General features: G+C 39.7%; 4 protein-coding genes across 4 annotated transcripts in view; 3 read left to right on the top strand and 1 right to left on the bottom strand.

The window, feature by feature from the left end:
• The window catches only part of pdap1b (pdgfa associated protein 1b), a 4,141-nt gene extending 1,604 nt beyond the window's left edge, over positions 1-2,537 (top strand). Inside the window, exons 5-6 of the mRNA XM_035654570.1 lie at positions 23-174; positions 1,322-2,537. Coding sequence (XP_035510463.1) covers positions 23-174; positions 1,322-1,377 — 208 coding nt within the window. The 3' untranslated portion in view covers positions 1,378-2,537. The remainder of the gene's footprint in view (positions 1-22; positions 175-1,321) is intronic.
• Positions 2,538-2,939: 402 nt separating this feature from the next.
• shmt1 (serine hydroxymethyltransferase 1 (soluble)) lies at positions 2,940-8,282 on the top strand. Its single transcript, XM_035654568.1, has 12 exons — positions 2,940-3,095; positions 3,848-3,974; positions 4,158-4,303; positions 4,416-4,531; positions 4,723-4,883; positions 5,564-5,645; positions 5,752-5,964; positions 6,073-6,186; positions 6,282-6,404; positions 7,029-7,145; positions 7,367-7,477; positions 7,724-8,282. The coding sequence occupies exons 2-12, from the start codon at positions 3,882-3,884 to the stop codon at positions 7,894-7,896; spliced, it is 1,449 nt and encodes a 482-aa protein (XP_035510461.1). The 5' UTR covers positions 2,940-3,095; positions 3,848-3,881; the 3' UTR covers positions 7,897-8,282.
• Positions 8,283-9,050: 768 nt separating this feature from the next.
• Positions 9,051-13,772, top strand: cpsf4 (cleavage and polyadenylation specific factor 4). The gene is made up of 8 exons (XM_035655419.1): positions 9,051-9,483; positions 9,625-9,675; positions 11,370-11,522; positions 11,662-11,757; positions 11,934-12,027; positions 12,207-12,279; positions 12,412-12,573; positions 12,989-13,772. The coding sequence occupies exons 1-8, from the start codon at positions 9,381-9,383 to the stop codon at positions 13,055-13,057; spliced, it is 801 nt and encodes a 266-aa protein (XP_035511312.1). The 5' UTR covers positions 9,051-9,380; the 3' UTR covers positions 13,058-13,772.
• A 332-nt stretch (positions 13,773-14,104) lies between these two features.
• Positions 14,105-16,565, bottom strand: atp5mf (ATP synthase membrane subunit f). Its single transcript, XM_035655420.1, has 4 exons — positions 16,508-16,565; positions 15,346-15,453; positions 14,462-14,578; positions 14,105-14,265 (listed from the first exon to the last, which is right to left on the bottom strand). Exons 1-4 carry the CDS (start codon positions 16,521-16,523, stop codon positions 14,237-14,239), a joined length of 270 nt encoding a protein of 89 aa, XP_035511313.1. The 5' UTR covers positions 16,524-16,565; the 3' UTR covers positions 14,105-14,236.
• Positions 16,566-16,954: the final 389 nt, after the last annotated feature.

Genomic DNA, 16,954 nt, shown 5'->3' with positions numbered 1-16,954 from the left:
ACACACACACACACACTGTCAGGGAGGAGATTGAGAAGCAGAAAGCGAAGGAGCGCTACATGAAGATGCACTTGGCAGGGAAGACAGACCAGGCCAAAGCTGACCTCGCTCGCCTCGCCATCATCAGGAAACAGAGAGAAGAGGCAGCAAAAAAGAAAGATGAAGAGAAAAAAGGTAAGCAAAGCATTTAATAAGGTAATTATTACTATTACACAGTTATTACCTGATGTGGGTTATTACCCATGAAAGATTATTTTCATTATCTTAAAGAAACTGAACTGTTCTTTACAAAATTGGGCAGGACACCATGGACCGCTGACTTGTGTTATCTTGGTGTGTGTGTGGTTCAGTGTTGTCCTAATGAGCCTCACAGCAGCAGGAGTCGATTAATATCAAACATACTCATCTTAGCAGAGTAATGTTTGTACCTCTGTATCACTCCAGGAAACTTTCTTACTTGTTAAAACAGACATTGTCTTCATCATAACATCCTTTTCTCTTGTAACAGAAGAAGTGAAAACATTTTTGAAAGTATGAAAGTAAGCTAATCAGTGAAACAAGGTTACAGCATATTACAATGAAATCTGTATGACCTTTTCTTATCATTCGTATAACAACAAACAAACTCTCTAGACTGCAATACAAGAAAAGTTAGCATGTTTTCTACATGGATCACCAACTAGTGTGGACTTGGACATACTTTAGCCTCAGCCTTTTAGTACAATATCATGTATGTATCCCACAAAGTGCCTTTTTTATAACCATCTCAAAAAGCCAACATTAGCTTAATTAGCTGATAAAATCATCCAGTGACAGTTTTCAAGTAGTAAATTTAACCATGTCAAAGCTAGCAACCGTAACTAAGGGGGGCGAGGCTTAGCTGTCAGACAATCGTGGAGTGAAACCAGTAAATTGATATATCGGTTGGTTTATACAGTGGCGTTATTATTATTTTATTTTTCTTTATTCTTTATTCTTTATTTTCTCAGTGTTCATTTCTAGAATTTATTGTCAGTGTAGCCCATATGTGACGCTATTTAACATGGTATTTAAGTTAAATATTCTTTAATAAAGTTATTTGTCCTTTGTTGTACCTTTGCAGAGTCATATTTTCATTCCAGCTCAGAAATTCATTATATCAGCTGCCATAACAGTAATGGTTAATTTTCTCTCTAAGATCGGCATCGGTCTAAAAAACCCATATTGGTCGGGCTGTATAATCAGCCCTTCTACATGTAGAACTCCAACAGCAGCCACAGCCTCCGTACCGCCACTGTTGACTGTGTCTAACTGATGTCTGTCTTTTATTTTCTGTTCACAGCAAAAGACGCAGCGGCAGCAGCAGCCAGAGGAGTAAACTCCCTCTCACTGAAATGATGCAGAGTATTTATCAGAGGCACTTTCACATGTTCACGGACTGACGCAATATATATTTGACTATTTTTAAAGAAGGAGCTATGATATTGACATTACTGTAACATATGACCATTTGGAAAATGGTTGAGGAGACACCAGTGGAGAGGGGTTGTATATATTTTGGCATGGAGTAATGACCTCGTTGATCCCTCCAGGAAGTAAAGCTACATTTGAGAAAACAACGGTCTCCATGTACACTTGGAATGAACCTCTTCTAAACTATGATCTTGTACATGGTATTAATAATGGCAGACTTATCATTGTACACTTACAACTTTGCTAACTAAGCTTTGCCACTATGTTTTTTGGGGGATCTTACATTGTATATAACAGACTCTTATTTCAGATTAATATGATGAAACCAGTAAAATGTGTCAATTTCTTTTATTTGCTTTATTTCCCTGTGATAAAAGTGTCGCAACTGGATCAGAGCGACACCGGCCTCAGGTCCAAGAGTCCATGTTGGGTCCACTGATGAATTAAATGAGATGAGTCGATATATCGGCTGTTTATTTTGGAATAGAAGAAGTCGAATCTGGCAGAAGGATTTCGCTGCAGCATTAAGAGGGATTCAATTTATACAATAAATTATTCCAAAAAACCAAAGAGGACTACTGGAGATAAACCTGTTAATATGAAGATGATGATGAATGTCTTAGCGGAACATGAAGCAGAATTTGCTTTGTTTTATTTATTAGCCAGACGGGATTAAAGAGTAGGATTTAGTCTATGGGTCAGTATGTATAAAACTGCTCAGTGTGACATACTTTTGCTCTTATTCTTACGATTAAGGATAAAATGTTAATAACTGGTCTTCGCAAATTATTTAAGAGGTCTGTTAAATCAGTTAAAGGGGATCAGCAGCTACACAGTGTCTATATTTTGGAAATGTAGGATGATAAGTTATTAAAACACAGGTGTGTCCACACTCGCCATACAGCGTTAATATGTTCATGAGGACTGAACATTGATACAATGAAATGTTTATATTTCTGGTCTTTCCCAATGTTCACATTAACACATCCATATCAATGAAATGTGCAATATGTAATACATCAGCTGAGCTGTGAAGAGACAATAATAAAACAGAGAAATGACTAATTAAAGAAACTCTAAATGAACTTGCCAGTAAACCTTTTTATGTAAATGTTTTGACCTTTGAGTTCTCTATATTGGAAAAAGCATGATCAATTTACCATAATGATTTTGTATCACACACAAACACTTAACAGGACCTTCAGAGGTTGTTCTCACTTAAAATGGTTATTACAACCTTCTTTCACTATTATTATTAAATAAATATCAATATATTGAAGGTAGCAAGCGTTGAATACAAAGAATAAAGGTTAGTTTTAATGGAAATCCTACTTTTCATTAAACAATTCTTTACCATGCTTTATCACATGCTTTATTTTGATGAAAACAGCGCCCCCTGGTGTTTGGTAAAGGTTGCACATTGTGTCTGCAGTGATTTCAGTGCAGAGAAAGAGGCTCCACAGTCTGAGCAGACGGTGGCGGTACTGCACCTAAAAGGCTGCTTCACAAAACGAGAAGGAAGAATAACAAGGGAGAGGATTGGTGGAAAGTTTGGCGGACTTCATCCTCGTAGAGCAGCATTTCTTCTTGTTGAGTGCTCTGATATCAGTCGTACAAGTGACAGTGGCAGGACTGTGCAGCTGGTGAGTTAACTAACTTACTATTTCATGTTGTTAATGTGCAATGAAAGCTAATGTTTGTGTCGGCAGACATAATGAACTCCTGTAGAAGAACTAAACTAACTTTAAACCAACTTTTAAACGTATAACTTGGCACCGTTTGTCTGTCACATGTATGATAGCTCGTCTGTCAGCGTGTTACTGTCCTGTCAAAAGTAGCATGCTAGCGGACAACTCAGTCCTGTTTCAATGTGTTTATTCTGACGCCAGTGGCACATTTTGACGGCCCATCTCCCTCTGAAACGTTTGCACCGTGTTTTGCTGCTCACTTTGTGTGTCGATCAGAGATAATGGATGTCATGTGCTCGGCTAGCTGCTGAGAGGCATTTGAACAGATGTCCTGTCAGTCAGTGAGTGACCTGCTGACTGACAGGAGAGAGAGCGGCCTCAGATAAAGACAGTAAACACACAAACTGTAATCTTCATGCAGTTGTGAATGTGTAATCTGAGTTACCCAATAAACTGTGTTATGACAGATTTCTGCAGCTTATCAGCCTGTGTACTGGTTCAATGTTTAACTGATGACACCATGTCACACCACAGCCGAAGAGTTGCAACACTGCTTTTGTTTGAGGCTTGGGACTGAAATACTGGATCTGTCTGTGTTCATAAGACATCCACAATCTGCTCTTAATGCAACTTAATGCAGGTCTCACTTGGATATAATGTTTTTATTTCTATCTAGTCTCTAAATAAATAATCATCCTCCTCTTCAGATTTCCACTTTGTGTGACCACACAAGCAGCGACCATGTCTTTAAGGAACGGCCACACTGTGAGCAAAGAAACCTGGGATTCGCACAACAAGATGATGCTGGAGCCTCTGTCCGTCAGTGACTCTGAGGTTTGTGTTCACTGGATTTTACAGATATGAGGTTTTGTCTGGAGCCGCTCTGGAGACTGGATCAGTGGGATATTTCTGATTATTTATATATGCATGAGGTTGGTGTTGATGTTGCATTTCTTTCACTAACTTGTTGTTATTGACCCCTGAATAATACAGTATTGGTGTCTATTTGTGTTTTAGGTCTTTACCATCATAAAAAAAGAGAAGCACAGGCAGACGTACGGTCTGGAGCTCATAGCGTCGGAGAACTTTGCCAGCCGAGCTGTTCTGGAGGCTCTGGGATCCTGTATGAACAACAAATACTCTGAGGGATATCCCGGTCAGAGGTACGAGAATTAGTTTGTCTATGAAATCCCAATGTTTGAATACATCCTACGAGCAACTACATAAAATTAAGAGATAATTATGGCAATGATAATCTATGACCCCTGTGTTCAGGTACTACGGTGGTACGGAACATGTTGATGAGCTTGAGAGACTCTGTCAGAAGAGGGCGCTGGAAGCCTATGGTCTGGACTCAGACAAATGGGGTGTCAATGTGCAGCCGTACTCAGGTATCAGTAGTGATTTCTTTAACATCTAAAGGTTAATGTTTTCAATGTAGAGCCTGATTGATGTGATCAGTATTTTGACTCTTCTTGCATACTCCTTGCTTTTTCCATTTGCTCTCATCATGCTGTCCTCCTCACAACTTCTTCCTCGTTCTTCTGTCTGACTCATACTTTTGTTTATGTTTCTCTGTAAGGTTCCCCTGCTAACTTTGCTGTCTACACGGCCATCGTTGAGCCCCATGGTAGGATCATGGGGCTGGACCTTCCCGACGGAGGTCACCTGACGCACGGCTTTATGACTGAGAAGAAGAAAATCTCTGCAACATCCATCTTCTTTGAGTCCATGCCGTATAAGGTAGAAAACAATCACTTGCCTTTTTATTTCTTAAGTATAAATGAAACCAGGAGTTTGTCTTCTAGAATAATCAATTATAATTACTGGTATATTATATTATATTATATAATATAATACTTATAGCTAATTCTAAATTAAAAAGTGGCTTTCTGAAACACATTTTAAGTTTGGAATTGCTACTTCTCCATTTTGGAGTCCTGGAGTAAGTTAAACATTAATCCTCATTATTGCAAGTATGTGCATGTGACTTGGCCACTTCTCATGAGAGCTGGCAGAGAAAACAAAAAGCCCATCATTTTGTAGAATTTGAGCAGCAGCGTTGTGCACTAGCTGACGCTGAGCGCTGAGGAGTTCACACGGTGTTAAACGAGTAGATGATATAGCTAGTGGATAGATACAGTAGATGAGTAAGACAGATTTAATAGACAGTATGCATCCAAAGTCTCTAAAGTATTTGGTGGTTTAAAATACATTTGGAAAAATGGTATACGAAATAATCTTATATTAGTTCAAAGTGCAAACAAAATGTGGGACAAATGCCAAATCTAAGAGAATGAACATGTTTTTATTCATAGTAATTTCAGTTTTTTTAGTTAAAATAAAATAATTGTATTTACTGCTGTGTTGTGCTTATGTTCTGTTTTGGTTTATTTGATATGAACCTTGTCTTCTTTTTTTAGGTGAATCCAGAAACGGGCTACATTGACTATGACAGACTGCAAGAAAACGCTAAGCTGTTCCACCCAAAACTCATCATTGCAGGTCCTTAAGCACAAACACTTGTTTACTTTCACACATTAAAACAAAGATTGTATATTCAAAGAACCTAGAAAAACACCACATTCACCTGTACGTCTTTCTTCTCCAGGAACAAGCTGCTATTCCCGCAACATTGACTACGCCCGCATGAAGCAGATTGCTAATGAGAACGGTGCGTATCTGATGGGAGACATGGCTCACATCAGTGGATTGGTGGCTGCCGAAGTGGTGCCCTCACCCTTTGAGTACTGTGACATTGTTTCCACGACAACTCACAAGACGCTGCGTGGCTGCCGTGCTGGACTCATCTTCTACAGGAAAGGTAAGAATGGACGTTTCTGCCTAAACAAACCACTTTTTGTCTACATCGGTTGTCTGTGGGCTCTCAAGCTTTCCATTTGTCTTCCCTCGTTCTGTTTCCCTCCTCCAGGTGTGCGGAGTGTGGATGCCAAGGGGAAGGAGACGCTGTACAACTTGGAGTCTTTGATCAATCAGGCTGTGTTTCCTGGACTGCAGGGAGGACCACACAACCACGCGATTGCAGGTACAACCCGTCATCATTTTTCTCCCTTTGTCCTCTCAGTTTCATTCAATTGTCAGCATCTGTCTCATTTAGGGCGTGTTTTTTTTAACTGGCAGGTGTTGCTGTAGCTCTCAAACAAGCCATGACACCAGAGTTCAAGGCTTACCAGACGCAGGTTTTGGCTAACTGCAAAGCTCTGTCCAGTGCCCTTATTGACCACGACTACAAGATTGTCACTGGTAAGTGCCACCACCTATCTTTTAGTATCAGTTGTCATTGTACAGCTAATTGCATTTACTGCAGAAAAAATCTGACTAAACCTGCCTTTCTTTCCCCCTTAATTTAAGGCATTTGGAGATATTATTATCAGTGATTAATGTACATTGAATTAAAATAGCATTTCAACTCTATATTTTCTCTAATGGGCCCAGGTCAGGCTGATTGTGTTAGCACTATAATAATAATCCAAATGTCCTTTTGAGATATTTAGATAACTTTCCTCATTACTTTGCAACATGTTCTTTATAATTATGAGAAAGATCTTTGGTTTTCTTATAATTAAAAGATGCTATCATAATAAAACAAAAAAATATTTTCTTTCTTTAAAGAATACAGTTTCTTTACGTAAATGTAAACGTTTATGTAAACCTCACATTAACTTTAACATCCATTTGTCCCGGTTTAATCTCTTTTCATGTAGTTTCAGATGACAACAGTTAAAACCATATATATTTTTTAATAAAGAGTGATGCCATACCATGCCCGATGATGAGAAGGGGTTGTGATAACAGATTTCTGATAAATGTTAATAGCTTCATAGTCTTTATAGAGTCTTCTAATCCTCTTTTTCTCTTCCTGTGTAGGCGGCTCTGACAACCATCTGATCCTGCTGGACCTGCGCAACAAAGGAACTGATGGAGGACGAGCTGAGAAGGTCCTGGAAGCCTGTGCCATTGCTTGTAATAAGAACACCTGTCCAGGTAGAGTGTGTGTGTGTGTGTTTTAGCACTGGTATACAATGATACAGTTGCATGTATCATTGCATACCAGTGTATCATTTGCACACAGGTGTAGCCCCTAGCGTGTGTAATCTTGTGGCAGAGGTAGTCTATCCTTTGTCTCTGTGAGTCATTCTTGTGAACATCTTGTTTCCCTGCAGAATGTCAGTCTTAATGTTTCCACATACATGTGTTTGTATTAGGGGATAAGAGTGCTTTGCGTCCTAGCGGTCTGAGGTTTGGCTCTCCAGCTCTCACCTCCAGAGGCTTGGTGGAGGATGACTTCAAGAAGGTGGCTGACTTTATTCACAGAGGTAATCCATTTAAAAATTATTAAAGCAAAAATTGTCAATATGTTTGAACTCAGGTGACCAGACCACTGAAGTACAAGGTGTAAGGTACTCCCAGCTGACTGATGTTAACACCCTCTAAAACCACAAATGATCACTTTTACACATTTGTGCAGGTTAAACAAATATAACTATGAGACAAAATTACAAAAACAAAGACATTACACATAAATGAAATTGAAAGCCCTCCCTGTTCTTCTCCTGCTGCAGGTATTGTGCTGACCTTGGAGGTGCAGAGAAGTCTGGATCCCAAGGCCACTCTGAAGGAGTTCATTCAGGCACTGGCTCAGGGAGAGAAGTTCCAGCAGCGAGTAGCAGAAATCAAGGCAGAGGTTGAGGCTTTTGCCGGTCAATTTCCCATGCCTGGGCTACCTGAACTGTAGAGGGCGCCACCTGAGACACTGACGGCTTCTGGACGGATGAAACGTCATTATACCAATTTTGGTGGTGTTTCGTGTGTATATTTGTTTTAAGTGTACACATCTCTCACTGCTCAAATCCAGATACATCCTCGTGATTTCACAAAAGTTTTGAATTGGAAAAGATTTGCCTTAATGGGAAGATAGATCTGCTCCAGTGCCTTTGCTGTTTTTTGAATGTAGCTTTGGTCATCGAATGTTACAATCACATCTAAGCTTTAATATCGTCAGAAATGGTCATTTCTTTTGTATCAAATTTAGAATCCAAAGTTACTGTACTGCAGATTAAAACACAAACCATGACTGTTTCATATGTGAGAACACTGGATAATAAAACATGATGAATGAAACAGCTGCTGTGTATGAGCTTTCTGTTTGCTGCACAGTCCTTTTTAAAAACATGATTAGCTAGTTATCCTTCCATTTCATTGCCCCAAAATCAATATCAAGATTTACATGAACAATGTTTACTGACAGCTGCAGCCTGCAGTAGTGAGCTGAACAGTGGATGGGATGTGGGAGGATTGCTTATATGAAGTATTAGTAAGTCCAGAGGGGCAGTGTGGGGGTTTGTGTGTTACATTGGCATCCTGTGGTGTTCAGAGGATGAAGAACTACACTCAGTCTTATACGATATATTCAGTACATTAATTAGGAGCAGTGAACAGTGACATTGGATCTACTGAGTGTGTCCTACATCAGGAAAGACTCCCTGCAACCAATCAGATCCAGTATTCAGCAGACCCTGGTATAAATGTCACAGTGGACAGTGTAGTGAGACTGACAATCCTGGTGGAAACAAATTAAATAAGTTTTCAGTAAACATTTTACGTTAAGTATAATTTTTACGACTTGCCAGGAGCGGTAATTATTATTAATGAACATTTCCTAATGTTAATGGTAAATTGGTTCAGTATTACGTTTCTATTAAAACGACTGTTGCTAATTAATTTTATATAAACGTTATATTATATGTTTATAACCTGTGATTTATCTCTAAAAAGCCAAGTTACATTTTTATTTTCCAGTTATTTAATATCCCCCCAACCATTATGATATACGGGTTTAATCTGTATTAAAGCCACTCGGTGCGGGTGAAGCTCTCGGGGATCGATCGGTCTCGTCTTACTCAGTCGGGTCAGAGGTCAGTCTGCGCGCCTCCGATCCATCCAACATCAGCAGTTCGTGATCAAACTAAAAGTTACACACCGACTAAAGCTGAGGGATCTCCTTCACGACGGAGCAGTGAAGCGACAAACAACAAAGACTCTTGTGGTTTCTCTTCGGGGAGCTCGCTGATCGCCCGCTAGCTCATCGGTTAGCCTCGTTAGCCTCGTTTAGCTGGCTGATGAAGAAATCGGCTACTAGCTCGCTAACTAGCTCCACTTCAAGCTAGCCGACCGAAACTGTGACATTTCTTTCTTCCACCGGAGCAAACTAACGCAGACATGCAGGACCTGCTGGCCAACGTGGATCACATCAAGTTTGATCTGGAGATCGCTGTGCAGCAGCAGCTCGGAGCTCAGCCTCTGCCCTTCCCCGGCATGGACAGTAAGTGCTGGGAGGTTAGCTGCTACTTAGCCGCTGTTGGTGAACTGTAAAGTTATTATTATACTATTATTATATTGTTATTGCCTCTACGTGCCCTCGATCTCTCTCCACTAAGGTTGTAATCGTGTGTTTTCCCTGCAGAATCCGGATCTGCTGTGTGTGAGTTCTTCATGAGGGCAGCTTGTGTGAAAGGTAAAAACATGACCACATTTCAACAGCAGGGTCTGTCCCACTCTGTTGTGCTGCACATGTCAGGGTTATTTACAGGAGTTTAATGTCACACATCGTTATATGCTGTTTATCAGTAGATTGAGAAGTTGTTGTTTTTTTTAAAGGGATAATGCAGCAATTTAGTATTTCACTTCCATAACGTTTGAGGACTCATAAGAAGAGATATATTTTAAAAAAAGTCTCTAATATGAGTCAAGCTTCAAAGACACTGGATGCTACATTTCCCACAGTGCAGCCAATATCATCCTTTGATGAGATCCTCACTGCCAGGTAGACACACATCCAATCCACTTTATTTATATAGCACGATTTTAGCAAAACACAAGTTCCAAAGTGCTGCACAGAGGGATAAAACGACAATAAATAAATAACACAATAAAAGCACAATAAAAGATGAAGTAGGACAATAGAATAATAAATAAATAGAATAAAATAAATAAATAGAATAAAATACAATAGAATAAAATAAATAAAATAAAATAGAATAAAAATAAATAAAATGCACTGCCCGCACAAAATAAAATAAGCATGTATACACATAAAATCAACACTCTACGTGGTGTCAAAAGCCAAAGAGTGCAGCGGCAGGTCGTTCCAAAGCTGCAACGGAAAACGCTCGATCCCCTCTGAGCTTAAGCCTAGCTTTAGGCACTGTCAGGAGCAGCAGCTCAGAGAGACACACAGTCAGTCAGACATGTCAGTGGTCACAAACCTTTTCCAAGCAAAGATAACTTAAAGTATTCAAATTCAATGAATAAAAGCCTGCAGTAAGGCAGGGTGAAGCTGTATATGGGGGAAAAAGGAGTTTCTGGTCAATAGTATTTTTTTCATGGGTTTGAGATACTCACACTGTGTCACAGTCAACAATCTATGTTTGTCAGTGTCTTTCATCGGGACGACAGAATAATCTGTTTTTACCCTGATTATTATTCTCACAATAATAAGAGCTATCTGTGTAGCACCTTTTCATCCAAAGATGCAGCCCAAAGTGCTTTAGAAAACAGGGTTAAAAACAATGTTTGACCAGAAGCAAAAATTATAGATTATTAACAATATGATGATATATTAAAAACAATACAAATAAAACCCACAGGAAAAAGACATTAATAGCTAACATAAAAATTTAAGGTGGTGACACAGTTACCCCAAAATAAAAACTAGAAAACTAAACCAAGGTATAGCGAACAATAGGGGGTTTGTGTTAACCTCGGTGCATTACCTGTCACTGCTTCACAATAAAAACCTCTATGTGATTAGTGTTAAGATTTTACTGTTTAACGAGAGCAGCTGTAAGTGTCAAATTAGCAGTAACTTAAGACATCATATGATGTACAGCCCCGATACAGCTGTAGAATATAATTCTGATCAGTGAAAATAAATTGATTACCCTTCAAGACAAATGCATCATGATCACAACTGAGCTGTCGGTGACCTGTGGCTTCGGTCTTTAAAACTCCTTACCCCGATTACAAGAACAGTAAGATTTTCAAATCCAAGTACAGAAAAATAGAAAATACTGAATTCTGTTTGTTTGAGTGACAGACTATTTATGAAGAAAAGAAAAGCAATCAGCAAGACACTGACTTCCCAGTGGGAATGAATTAGGAAAGTTGTGCCTTTGTTTGTGGTTTATCGTTTTTTGTGTCCACTTCCAGGTGGGATGTGTCCGTTCCGTCACATCAGTGGAGAGAAGACGGTGGTGTGTAAGCACTGGCTCAGAGGACTGTGTAAGAAGGGAGACCAGTGCGAGTTTCTCCATGAATACGACATGACCAAGATGCCTGAATGCTACTTCTACTCCAAGTTTGGTTTGTGGACTCGATGTTTCATAAAATCACACAGACGAGATCAACGACTGTAGTCTCCTTGTGACCTTTGATCAGCATCCAGAGTATTTTCTGTTAATATTTTGTTTGACCGTGTTTTAATTTGTGTTGCCTCTCACAGGTGAGTGTAGCAACAAAGAATGTCCATTCCTGCACATTGATCCAGAGTCCAAGATCAAAGACTGTCCCTGGTATGACCGAGGCTTCTGCAAACACGGTAGGTCCTGCTCCGTGGTGGACGTAAACATTCCAGCTGTAATGATATTAACACTCAAACATACTGTTTAAACACAGTCTTCCCCTACTGGTCTGGATTTCTTCGTCAGCAGCAAAACAGCCTCTTCTTTTTTTGTTGCGGATCTTCATCCAACTTCTTTTGTCTTCCTGTCTCAGGTCCTGACTGCAGACATAGACACACGAGAAGGGTGATCTGTGTGAATTACCTGGTGGGCTTCTGTCCGGAAGGAAAATCCTGTAAATTTATGCAGTACGTTACCCTTTTTATTGGATTCCTACATAATAGAGTTTTAGGTTTTCTAATTATGGATGGGTCTCTCTCTGCCTTATTTATGGGATGAATTGTGTTATCTAGTAAAATATAAATAAATTACAAATAATTGGAGACTTCAGCTTAAAGTGATTTAACGGTGAGATTTTCTTCCACAGCCCTCGTTTTGAATTGCCTATGGGAGCTTCTGAACAGCCTCCTCTACCACAGCAAACCCAGAACCAGACAAAGGTAAGGGGACACACATCTGTATGTATACGTAACGAGCCGCTGTGTGTTGATTCATCTCATTCATTCGGGTATTACAATGTCTGGTGGAAATTAAACTATAAACAATTTCTCTTTGCTTGTTTCCTGCTGCAGCCGGTGCCCACCATCGGTCGCTCCTCTCTCTCTCTAATCCAGCTAACCAACTCCAGTCCAGGCCAGCGGCCGCAGAACCACATGCCCATGATGTCTTCTCAGCAAAATAACATGACCGGCAACAGAGGGCCTCGGCCACTGGACCAGGTCACCTGCTACAAGGTGAGTCATCTAAACATTAGTCTGCTAATGTGTTCAAAATCAATTTTTGACACCAGTCTCTCTCAGTAGTCTCAGATGTGAAGGCTGCCTTTAGTTCCCTTAAAGCAGTAGTTTGATATTGTGGTTATTTACTGTACAGACATTAAAGTGGTCTTGATTTTCTCATCTAACTCAATAAAACAACCAAGCCAGTTTCATCATATTAACAAAAGAAAATCATCTGCTTAAATGTAATTTGGTAAAAAAAAATGGCACATTTTGAGGCACTCAAATATGAGTTTTACTAGTTGTTCATGTACTAGTACACGAAACTCCATCTTTTTTGTGCCATTTCCAGCTTTTTTTTAAGTTTGTTTTTTGCTTTTAAGAAGGAGCCATTAACATCTTCATTCTGTTGTCTTCCCTGTGTTTGTAGTGTGGTGAGAAGGGCCATTATGCCAACAAGTGCACTAAAGGCCATCTTGCCTTCCTGAGTGGACAGTAACCTTCAGCCCTGAGGTCCCCATGGTGCTGTAGCTTAGTCCCCCCTGATGTGAGCGGAGGAAGAGGAGGAGGAGGAGGAGGAGGAGCAGCAGCAGCAGCAGAGAGGAAGCCCCTTTGCTCTACAGGCTGAAGTTGAACTTAAAGACTTTAACTGCCAGTGTTGTGTCCATGTGTGCGCGTGTGTCACTTCAGGGTGAATTTATACAGACACAGGCAGTAGGAAACAGAAACAAACCTACTATTTTTTGCCACCGTGGATACATAAAAAATAACAAGGAACCGTAAAAAAGGTGACTGCGGTTGAATGACTGCAGTGTTTTCTACAATGTTTGTACTGTATAGCACACTGAATATTTAAATTTACACGTCACATCTAGGGTCCAACAGAGGCGCAGTGCTGTAACATGTTGCAGCTTCTTACAGGTGTATTCTTGTTTCCTCAGGTCATGTGACTGCATCAGTGACACCAGACCAGTGCTTCTTTTCTGCTAATCCTAGTGAATCTTCAATAAAAAACAAATGTGATAAATGCCAGTAGGAATGTAAATTTGCAATAATATGCTGTTTGTACTTAAACTACTGTTTTTAATCAGAGCCAAAAACCACCTGTGATTGTTTGTATTGTACTCACAACACCAGTTAAAATCTGGCCTGCCACACACACACAATATGGCATTAGTCAAATTTTAGACTGTTACTATACATTTGTGTGTTTTTGCAAACAATTTAAATCCTGGAAGTAGTTCATGTACCAGTTGTGTAGGTGGAGGTCCTGTGTTGTTGGATCTGAATACACAGATTCAGATTTTGTGTGGCGGTACAGCAGTTTGCCTCAGTTCATAAAGAAGATTTAAATTTCATAAATCTTCATAAATTTCATTGTTGTGTGGACAGTCAGTGGATACAGTCTGAACATATTCTCTCTGTATAAATAAATGTTCTTCTTACAGATTTAACTGTTATACTTACATTAATGCCACTACAACAGTGAGTTAGCCCCAGTTTATAAAGATTTACCATGTAGGACAGCGACACTCAACACACAATATTCATCAATAAATCTTAATTTTTATTGGTCACGACAGACAATATTCGACACAGAGAGCTGAGAGTAGAAAGAGTAGGGGGAACAAAGATATTCAAGTTCAACCCCTGAAGGTCTGATGACTGCTGAAGGGCCTTAGTGATACTTCCTCCAGCGATCATGTTCTGGAAGAGAAGATAGAAAAACAGATGGTTAAATTAAATACAAGTTTTTCACATCAGTGCGTTTATAATAGCTAGTTTAAGGCACACTGGACTTCCAAAATAAAATGCCAGTCGTCACATTTACTGTCAGAAAAACAACTTTATAGTAAAAGTTAGAACATCCTACACAGGAAGTAAGTGTGTATGCATTTCTTACTGATGTGGTCGAATCCCCACACGTAGCTGAGGACCACGTAGCCAGCCAGAACCATAGCTACACCACCGATGCCTCCCTTCTTCACATTAATGTACTTGTTGTAGTATGCGTCGTGGCCTGGAAGAGAGGGAGGGGGAAAATAGTATGACGACATGTTACATACGGTCATTTAAAAAACTAATAAATAAAAATGAGTAATCTTCACCTGAATACAAATGTGAGTGAACATGTTGAAAGGGGAAAGTAAATATTTTTTTCTGCCCTTTGTCAACTACTAATGAGGCTGTATTCACAGAGTATATTATCACCTAAAAGCTATTCACAAATCTTCGTTCCATGAGGAGGTTTTTCTACACATAGCTCCAGTGGTGGTAATGAAATCAGCTTTATTTACTGTAGTTGGTGATTATTTAATGTACACTTAATGAACTGAAGAATAATTCAGGTTCAATAATTGTTCGGCTGGTAGACTTTAGAGTCATCTGGATGTCCCTCAACTTCTCTCAGACTTACAAGCTAGTTTTGGTGCTGAAATGCTTTGTGAATTACTGTTTGACCAAAAACGTGTGAGTGCTAAAGTTAGGCATGACACAGCCCTTATTTTTAGCAGTTTCTCCCAACTCAGCCAGGTGGGAACTACCATTAGGTTTTCTTGTGAATACAGCCTCTGATCTGATCACTGAAGTGGCTGCAGGGATTATTATGTGTATCATGTTAAAAGAATAAAAGCACAGCATGATGTTCATTCCCTGAATATTCAACCAAAAAAAAATGTATTTAAAACTGCACTCCTTTTTGTCACTGAACCAAAATCAGAACAGAGTTCCTCCCTTGGTAGACTTTTTAGATCCACAACAAAGTTTTAGTCAGTCGGGTTTCCTCACCCCTGCGGATGGACGAGATGATGCCATTGGGGGTGAAGTCTCGACTTCCAAGCCAGCTTCCCAGCTCAGCCAGTTTCACGTCCCTCAGTCGCTTTTCAGCTATGGAAACTGGTCACAGATGGAGACAGCAATGACAGTTTGACTACATACATGCCACAACTTTAAAAGTTGCCCATAGTGAGCAAACAGTAAAAATAAAAATAAAAAGTGGGCCAGAGCTAAAGGATTAGTCAATTGACAGAAAATGAACATAAATCTAAACAAGTCTGATAATCAGTTATTGTAAAACATTTCCAGGTTGCAACTTCTCATATTTGTGGCTTTAACTCGTCTTATGTTATTGAAGATCTCCGTCTTTTAAACAGGCCATGTGAAGGTGTCACCTTGGACTCTGTGGGTTTGTGCTGCATTGTTCAATATTTTCTCTCTATAAACTATTATTATAAAAAGGTAATCGACAGACTGAATATAATCATAAGTTTAAGGTACATTTTGCACAGTAGCAGAAGTTCATCCTCTGAATAAGTGTCCAGTCTATAAATCCATACAGGTGAAATTGCAGTAGCTGATATTTACGCTCATTTATACTAATCGACCTATGTTCCGCCTCTGGAGACAAACTTTACACTGTGGTACACTTTGACATTTACTAGCCAACATTGGGTGTGTAGCTACATTACAACAGATATGAATGAAGTATTCTCGGCCCACCGTTTAAAACACACTGTGAATCAAAGCACGGCCCTTCAGGTGTTAGTTTCTTTACCATTAATCTGTTTCAGGATTAAAATTAACCTGATAATATGAATGTTTGCAGGCTACCGTGCAGGCCAGCTACAAGAAAAACACTTAAATAACACACAAACACCAGTTATTTATAATTCCTACGTCAAAACTAAAGTCTCTGATAACTTAACGTGAAAGTTAAAATGCACAAAAGATTAGTTTTAACTGTAAAAGTGACAATGACACGCAAAGTCCTTGACGTGATGTCGGGGTTGAGTGCGGCCTTCAGTCGGACAGAAACCTCTCAGTGACCCGCTAACGGTCGGTCGGACACAGAAACACACACTGTTTGTCAACAAGGGAGCATTTACCAACAATAAATCAACAAATAGAGACAAATGAGTGGGTTTCTTTAGCAGAGGACACGATGTTTTACCTGCTCTGTCCGCCATCTTGACTGGTGCAGAGAGCTCGCAGCAAGGAATGATGGGAACACAAACCGAGGAGGTGCATTATGGGGGAAGGTGTAGTTTTTTCATCTTTCCCCTAGAGGGCAGCAACATCATTGAAAAAGAAACACGTCTAATGATTGGACCAAAAGGCTTCATGGTCAGAGCTCTACACACAGAACAACGACAGTGTGGAGCAACAATTAACGAGGTGTATTTAAGCCTTCAGACATGTTTTAATCCTCCATCGACCTTCTCGTTAACAACATCAACTCTGTTCACTCAGTGGAGACAAAGACTTTCACTCCTGCTGTGAAAAATGGGATTGTTCTAATCATATTGATTTTTTGTCTGAATCCCTTCCATGCATTATGGACTGTACGTTTGCCTTCTCTTTCTCCCTTCCTCAGTTCAGTTTAACTCTATCAAACTAA

Source organism: Morone saxatilis, unplaced genomic scaffold (genome assembly GCF_004916995.1).
Source record: "Morone saxatilis isolate NCDOM2014 unplaced genomic scaffold, NCSU_SB_2.0 Contig14, whole genome shotgun sequence".
Classification (NCBI taxonomy): Eukaryota; Metazoa; Chordata; class Actinopteri; family Moronidae; genus Morone; species Morone saxatilis.
This window is presented reverse-complemented; position numbering and strand designations above follow the sequence as displayed.

What these genes read in the sequence shown, in the direction of transcription:
- shmt1 (XM_035654568.1), top strand. Translation starts at nt 3,882, where the DNA reads ATGTCTTTAAGGAACGGCCACACTGTGAGCAAAGAAACCTGGGATTCG. An exon ending in CAATGTGCAGCCGTACTCAG is followed by an intron (nt 4,532 to 4,722) that starts GTATCAGTAGTG and finishes TTTCTCTGTAAG; the next exon opens with GTTCCCCTGCTAACTTTGCT. An exon ending in TTGAGTCCATGCCGTATAAG is followed by an intron (nt 4,884 to 5,563) that starts GTAGAAAACAAT and finishes TTCTTTTTTTAG; the next exon opens with GTGAATCCAGAAACGGGCTA.
- cpsf4 (XM_035655419.1), top strand. Translation starts at nt 9,381, where the DNA reads ATGCAGGACCTGCTGGCCAACGTGGATCACATCAAGTTTGATCTGGAG. An exon ending in GCCCTTCCCCGGCATGGACA is followed by an intron (nt 9,484 to 9,624) that starts GTAAGTGCTGGG and finishes TTTTCCCTGCAG; the next exon opens with AATCCGGATCTGCTGTGTGT. An exon ending in AAACCCAGAACCAGACAAAG is followed by an intron (nt 12,280 to 12,411) that starts GTAAGGGGACAC and finishes TTCCTGCTGCAG; the next exon opens with CCGGTGCCCACCATCGGTCG.
- atp5mf (XM_035655420.1), bottom strand. An exon ending in CATCTCGTCCATCCGCAGGG is followed by an intron (nt 14,579 to 15,345) that starts GTGAGGAAACCC and finishes CCTCTCTTCCAG; the next exon opens with GCCACGACGCATACTACAAC. An exon ending in GTGGGGATTCGACCACATCA is followed by an intron (nt 14,266 to 14,461) that starts GTAAGAAATGCA and finishes CTTCTCTTCCAG; the next exon opens with AACATGATCGCTGGAGGAAG.